This window comes from Rhinopithecus bieti, unplaced genomic scaffold (genome assembly GCF_001698545.2).
Source record: "Rhinopithecus bieti isolate Rb0 unplaced genomic scaffold, ASM169854v2 scaffold_20891, whole genome shotgun sequence".
NCBI lineage: Eukaryota > Metazoa > Chordata > Mammalia > Primates > Cercopithecidae > Rhinopithecus > Rhinopithecus bieti.
The window spans coordinates 965332-972924 of NW_016810137.1; the positions used below are offsets into that span (position 1 = coordinate 965332).

General features: G+C 43.0%; 1 protein-coding gene across 5 annotated transcripts in view; it reads left to right on the forward strand.

Moving 5' to 3' along the window:
* Positions 1-7593, forward strand: part of ZNF143 (zinc finger protein 143) — a 64542-nt gene that overhangs the window by 34787 nt on the left and 22162 nt on the right. For all 5 annotated transcript variants that reach the window (XM_017891447.1, XM_017891452.1, XM_017891448.1 and 2 more), the window contains exons 9-10: positions 1093-1218; positions 4865-5044. In XM_017891447.1, the coding sequence (XP_017746936.1) occupies positions 1093-1218; positions 4865-5044 (306 nt within the window). The remainder of the gene's footprint in view (positions 1-1092; positions 1219-4864; positions 5045-7593) is intronic.

Genomic DNA, 7593 nt, shown 5'->3' on the forward strand with positions numbered 1-7593 from the left:
CCTTTCTCCCTCCCTCCCTCCCTCTCTCCCTTCCCACAGTTTCACTCTGTCGCTCACTCAGGTTGGAGTGCAGTGGCAGGATCTTGGCTCACTGCAACCTCTGCCTCCCAGGTTCAAGCAATTCTAGTGCCTCGGTCTCCCAAGTAGCTGGGATTACAGGCGCGCGCCACCATGCCTGGCTAACATTTTGTGTTTTTAGTAGAGATGGGGTTTCACTATATTGGCCAGGGTGCTCTCAAACTCCTGGTCTCAAGTGTTCCGTCCGTCTTGGCCTCCCAAAGTGTTGGGATTATAGGTGTGAGCCACTGCAACCGGCCTGCCTGCTGTGTTTGATACTTTTCACTCCTCCACATTCTGTTTATTTTAGCAGGAAAATAAAAGCCAAGCTTTAAAGGCTGCCATAGACTCCAACATCAGGACAGGCCTTAGCAATGGGATGAGACCTCTGCATCCAGCAGGGCCGGGACTGGCACCAGGTCTTCTGACTTCCATTCTTCATTCCATGTCTTGATTCCACTTTGAGCTTTTGGAGGATGAGAACATCTGATAAAACTGAGGCACTTTAGAAAAGAAACACACAGCCTCTTCTAGACAGAAATGAAACTATTGAATTTTTAGGATGGCAGTCCTGAGCTATGCTACTTTTGTACATTTTTTTGTTTGTTTGTTTGTTGAGATGGAATCTCACTCTGTCGCTGGAGTGCAGTGGCGTAATCTCAGCTCACCGCAACCTCTGCTCCTCGGTTCAAGCGATTCTCCTGTCTCAGCCTCCCAAGTAGCCGGGACTACAGGCATGCACCACCACACCCGGATAATTTTTTGTATTTTCAGCAGAGACGGAGTTTCACCATGTTGGCCAGGCTGGGCTGGAACTCCTGACTTCAGGTGATCTGCCCACCTTGGTCTCCCAAAGTGCTGGGGTACAGGTGTTAGCCACCGTGCCTGGCCCTTTTGTACATTTTAAATAGTTATTCGGTGTATTTGCCTAATATTTTATACTTGGTATTGACTATATTTTTCAATGACTTAATCTCAGTGTGCACGTTTAGAGGAATATTGTGTAATGAAATTTCTTTTAATTTTTTCTTAAAGGTTATGGATTAAAAAGTCACGTCAGAACCCATACAGGAGAAAAGCCATATCGGTGTTCAGAAGATAATTGTACTAAATCTTTCAAAACTTCAGGAGATCTACAGAAACACATCAGAACTCATACAGGTACTAGTGGAAAGAGAGTGTCATATTTAGGCCAGGAATTCTTAATCTGCAGGGAGAGGACTTGAGGAAGGAGTCTCTGGAAGAGTTTCAGGAAGTCAGTATCAAGGGCCTCTCTTAAAACCCTGAAATTCCATATGACTTGCTGTTTGTGCATGTCTGCTGCTTTTCAGGATGAGGTCCCATAGCTCTGTTAGATTCTCAGAAGGGTCTATGTCCCAGAAAGGATTAACAGTGGCCCTAGACCACGAACTCTCTCAGGTTTTAGGAGTTGTCTGGGCAACAAGTTTATTTACCTAGATTACACATCTAATTAGCAGCCGAGCTGAGACAGAACCTAAGGCACCTAGTTGTTTCTCCTGCATTAAGCAGCTGCTAAAGAAAGTGTCTGGGCCGGGCGCAGTGGCTCAAGCCTGTAATCCCAGCACTTTGGGAGGCTGAGGCGGGCGGATCACGAGGTCAGGAGATCGAGACCATCCTGGCTAACACGGTGAAACCCCGTCTCTACTAAAACACGAAAATTAGCCGGGCGTGGTGGCGGGCGCCTGTAGTCCCAGCTACTCGGAGGCTGAGGCGGGAGAATGGCATGAACCCGGGAGGCGGAGCTTGCAGGGAGCTGAGATCACCCCCCCTGCCCCGCCCGGGGCGCACCCGGGGCCCCCCTCCCAAAAAAAAAAAAAAAAAAAAGAAAGTGTCTGAGCCCCAACAGCCCCACAGAAAGAAAGACTCATTACTTTTTGTGATCATTTCTCTTTAAATTTTATCTTCTTTTCCTAAATAGTACTTTATTCTTATTTCCCCTACCATCTCCTCTCCTCCTTATACTTGATTACTTGTGGAGTTGGTATTAATAAGGTAAATATTTCCTTTGGATTGGAGCTAAAAAAAGTTCAGCAGCTATTGATAAGAGATGCTATTATAAGCTGTTGACTAAATAATACAGCATTAAGATAATTTAGTTTGGGATTTTAGTATAGATGTTTTAAACATGGCGTGATAGCTGTGTCCCCATATGTGGAAATATATGAAATAGTTTAGCTAATTTCCATGTAGGATTCTTGCAGCTATTAATATTTAACCTGCAACTCAAGTGTGACCCCAAATTGGCTTTACTTTACAACATTGAGGAACAGAACTGTAGGTCCCTGCTTCCATCTCATTCATGCACTTTTTTTTTTTTTTTTTTTTTTTTTTTTTTTGAGACGGAGTCTCGCTCTGTTGCCCAGCCTGGAGTGCAGTGGCCGAATCTCAGCTCGCTGCAAGCTCCGCCTCCTGGGTTTACGCCATTCTCCTGCCTCAGCTTCCCGAGTAGCTGGGACTATAGGCGCCCACCACCTCACCCGGCTAGTTTTTTTTTTTTTTGGTATTTTTTAGTAGAGATGGGGTTTCACTGTGTTAGCCAGGATGGTCTCGATCTCCTGACCTCGTGATCCGCCCGTCTTGGCCTCCCAAAGTGCTGGGATTACAGGCTTGAGCCACCGCTCCCGGCCTCATTCATATACTTTTTATTTATTGAATCAGAGGTGAGTATTTCCAAGCTCCCATAAATTCTACTTGAATTTGCAAATAAAACCAACTTGTTACATAAAAGCTATATCAAACCAATAATCTAGTTCTATAAATATTGATTTAAAAACATCAGAATTGTGATTTATTTCATTGTATTCATTTGTCAAACCACATGTTCATATAACAGCTTTAAAATCATGATGTTTTCATTGGTATAGTATGGGATTGAGTAAGGGGCATAGGGACTTCTGTAACAAATACAGAAGATTTCAGTGCAAAAACAAAGCAGGATGTTACAGAATCAGAGTAGTAATACAGTGAAAATTATTCTAGAACAGTTGATTCCCTATCATAGCATGACAGAGCTGGGAATACTTTAGAGGTCATCTAGATCCAAGAGAAAAAGACTTGCCTAAGATAAACTCTTTGTTTTCCTTAGGCTGACATAGTGAATAAAACTTACTAAAGATAGGATCAAAGGTTCCTGCTCCTTTTAAAATGATTTCATACTTAAGAGGAGAAATCTTTTGGAATGGTTTCCACCAATAGGGAAATCATAATTTCATTTGACCAAAAGAAAAACAACAAACTAGCCAGGCATGGTGGCATGTGCCTGTGGTCTCAGCTACCTGGGAGGCTGAGGTGTGAGGATTGCTTGAAGGTAGGAGTTCGAGGCTGCAGTGTGCAACCGTCGTGCCTGTGAAGAGCCACTCCATTCCAGCCTGAGCAACACAGTGAGACTCCGTCTGTTAAAAAAATTTAACATCCTTACCATGTATAGATAAATATCTGTATCTGTCTACATAAAGAGATATTATTTTCCCTTCCCCAGAAGTTGTTTGCCTAATTTGAGCTCATCCTAGAAAAGGGTACATGGGAATCAAAAGCAAAGGCTCCTTCTTGCTTGACAGTTTAAAGGCCTTTTGTGTTCCAAGACTGTATAAAGCAAATATGAAGGAAAGAAACATAATTGGTAAAGCAGATTTTTTTTTTTTTTGAGACAGTGTCTCACTTCAGTGCCTAGGCTGGTGTGCAATGGCACAGTCACAGCTCACTACAGCCTTGACTTCTCGTGCTCAGGTGATCCCCTGTCTCACCCTCCCGAGTAGCTGGGACTACCAGTGTGCACCACCACACCCAGCTAAATTTTTGTATTTTTTTTTGTAGAGATGGGGTTTCGCCATGTTGTTCAGGCTGGTCTTGAACTCCTGAGCTCAAGTGATCAGCCTGCCTTAGCCTCTCAAAGTGCTGGGATTGCAGGCATGCACTACTGTGCCTGGCCAGACTTTTTATAAACTTAGATAATGAGAGTAGTAGTAGTATGTCCAGCAGGTGTTTTTGACATATGTGCTAGGCGCTAGATTTTCTTTTCTTTTTTTTTTTTTTTTTGGTTCATTAACACAAGTATTTATTGAACACCTACTATTTCCTGACACAGTTAATATTAGGCATTATCTTGTTGAACATTAGTTAAAACACCTTTTTTTTTTTCTCTCTCGAGACAGAGTCTTGCTCTGTCGCCCAGGCTGGAGTGCAATGGCACGATCTCAGCTGACTGCAACCTCCGCCTCCTGAGTTCAAGCAATTCTCCTGCCTCAGCCTCCCGAGTAATTGGGATTATAGGCACCTGCCACCACGCCCGACTAATTTTTTGTATTTTTAGTAGAGACAGGGTTTCACCATGTTGACCAGGCTGGTCAAAACACCATATTTTTGAAGAGCAAAATTTTTTTTCCTGCAAGATATTGTAGAATAAATCAAGTAGGATACAAGCTTTTAGGGAATTCTGGGTTTGTTCTAATTTAATTCATGTTCCTGACTGTACTTTTCTTTTATGTTTCTTATGTTTTTCTCTCTGCTTTTCTCAGCTCATTTTTTGCCTACCTGGATGATTCCATCTTGGAGAGCTAAGTAATCAGTGATTAGTTTTGAATACCATTCCCAGTTTCTTATGTAAATTTAAGTTTGGAGTGGAAGATGCTGTTTCCCCAACCCCCCTGCCAAAAAAAGTGCCGAAAGGGAAGTTCAACACAAGAAGGCTAGAGTCTTGAGCATGATCCTAGGCAGGATTGAAGGATAAGACATTTCAATCTTCTATATATTTTTGCACCATTTAATGTATTACCCTTTATATTTGCAGGAGAAAGGCCCTTTAAGTGTCCCTTCGAAGGCTGCGGTCGGTCCTTTACAACATCAAATATCAGAAAAGTGCATGTTAGGACACACACAGGGGAAAGACCTTATTACTGCACAGAGCCAGGATGTGGGAGGGCATTTGCCAGTGCAACAAATTATAAAAACCACGTGAGGATACACACAGGTAACAATCTCTGATCTTTTGGTCTTTTATCATTCAAGGCTCAGTTTAACTCCTGCCTCGTTCAGAAACCATTTCCAACTAATCTCTTCCTTCCTTTCTATCACTTGGCATGGTGGAAGGAGATTAAGCAACTTAAAAAAGTTTCACCTTAACATTCATACATTCATTTATCCAACAAACAGTTATTGAGTATCTCCTGCCAGGCATCAAACAGAGAGAGAGAGAGATAAGACATTGCCAAGGGCAGGCTACTTGGGAAGAGATAGTAGACATACAGTTGCTGCAGTGTCTCCCATTATATGGACAAGATGCTGTGGGAGCAGAGAGGTGGGCAGTCACTTCTGCAGGAATGGGAGAAGCATTTTGGGAAGGCTTTCTGGGGGAAATTCGGCATACAGACTCAATCCTGAAGTTTACCACATAGGAGAGAAGGGTATTCCTGGCAGGGGAAATGTCATGGGGAAAGGCACAAAGGTATGAAAAAGCATGATACTTAGTGGTTCCATATGACAGGAGCATCAAGTACATGTAGAAGATTTGTACAAGGTGAGTTCTGAGAGGTAGCCAGAGGCCTTGCGTATTGTGCTGTCACAGTTAAGGCACTTCTTAAACGATATATATGTATAGATATATAGTTTGTTTTTTATTTTTTGTTTTTTTTTTTTTGAGATGGAGTTTCGTTCTTGTTGCCCAGGCTGGAGTGCAATGGCGCAATCTCGGCTCACTGCAACCTCCGCCTCCCAGGTTCAAGTGATTCTCCTGCCTCAGCCTCCCTAGTAGCTGGGATTACAGGCATGTGCCACACGCCCGGCTAATTTTATGTTTTTAGTAGAGATGGAGTTTCTCCATGTTGGTCAGACTGGTCTCAAACTGCTGACCTTGTGATCCTCCCATCTCGGCCTCCCAAAGTGCTGAGATTACAGGTGTGAGCCACCGCACCTGGCCAAAGCATCTTTTTATGTATTTATTAGCCGTGTATATCTTCTTTGGAGAAATGTCTATTCAAATCCTTTGCCCATTTTTAAAATTGGGTTGTGTCTTTATTACTGAGTTGTATAACTTTAATTCTGGATCTAAGTCTCTTATTAGATATGAGTTACAGATATTTTCTTTCATTCTGTGGCTGGTTTTTTTTTTCTCTTGATGATATCGTTTGCAGTATAGAAGCTTTTAATTTTAATGCTCCATTTTGTGGATGTAGTTTTGGTGGGTGAGAATGGAATGGCAAATGTGAGAGTAAGGCAGGATATGCATTAGTTTTATAAGAAAAATTTTAATATACTGTTTTATTACTGGTATTAAGAGTAAACTTTTGTTAATTCAAAATTAAAATACTTTTTTTTTTTAAGACGGAATCTCGCCCTGTCACCCAATGTGGAGTGCAGTGGCATGATCTAGGCTCACTGCAACCTCCGCCTCCTGGGTTCAAGCGATTCTCCTGCCTCAGCGTCCCGAGTAGCTGGGACTACAGGTGCATACCACCACACCCAGCTAATTTTTGTGTTTTTAGTAGAGTTGGGGTTTCACCGTGTTGGCCAGGATGGTCTCCATCTCCTGACAGTGTGATCCGCCCACCTTAGCCTCCCAAAGCACTAGGATTACAGGTGTGAGCCACTGTGCCCGGCCAAAATACTTTTTTTTTTTTTTTTTGAGATGGCGTCTCGCTCTGTCACTCAGGCTGGAGTGCAGTGTCGTGACCTCAGCTCACTGCATCCTCTGCCTCCTGGGTTCAAGCAATTCTCCTGCCTCAGCCTCCCGAGTAGCTTGGATTACAGGCCCCTGCCACCACGCCTGGCTAATTTTTGTATTTTTAGTAGAGACAGGGTTTCACCATGTTAGCCAGGCTGATCTTGAACTCCTGACCTCAGGTGATCCACCCGCCTTGGCCTCCCAAAGTGCTGGGATTATAGGCATGAGCCACCACTCGCAGCCCTGATACTCAATTTTTGTGTGCTATACATAAACATGTACCTACAAATGAGTTCACTTACTGTTAAATAATTATGGCCAGGCGTGGTGGCTCACACCATTGCACTCCAGCCTGGGTGACAGAGCGAGACTCCGTCTCAAAAAGAAAAGGAAAAAGTAATGGAATACAGACTAATTATCTGAAAGTAGCCATTCAACACATTTTATGGGCAAATTAGTATTCGATAAGAGAGATGCCTACATTAAGTTTGGCCATACCAATATCTTTGGAACATTTAGGTAGAGCAGTGCTCTCAAATGAGGCTGCATATTGGATGTATCTCTTTAAAATAGACTGATTCCCCAGATCCTGTCTGCAAAGATTCTGACATAATTGGACTGGGGTGAGGCCCAGGCATCAGGATGTATTGAAAGCTCCCAGGTCTTTTAGTAGACTGTTTGAGAACAATTGGAGTAGAGACAGTCAGTATGCAGTTATAAATGTTGGTCTGACCTAAGAGGTAGTTGTGGGCTGGAAGAAAAGATTGGCTAATGATCAAGTAACTGCTACAATAACTGGTCACAATATCCAGTAGAGTGTAAAGATTCAGCCCTGAGAAATGCAGTCCTTCTGCGACACC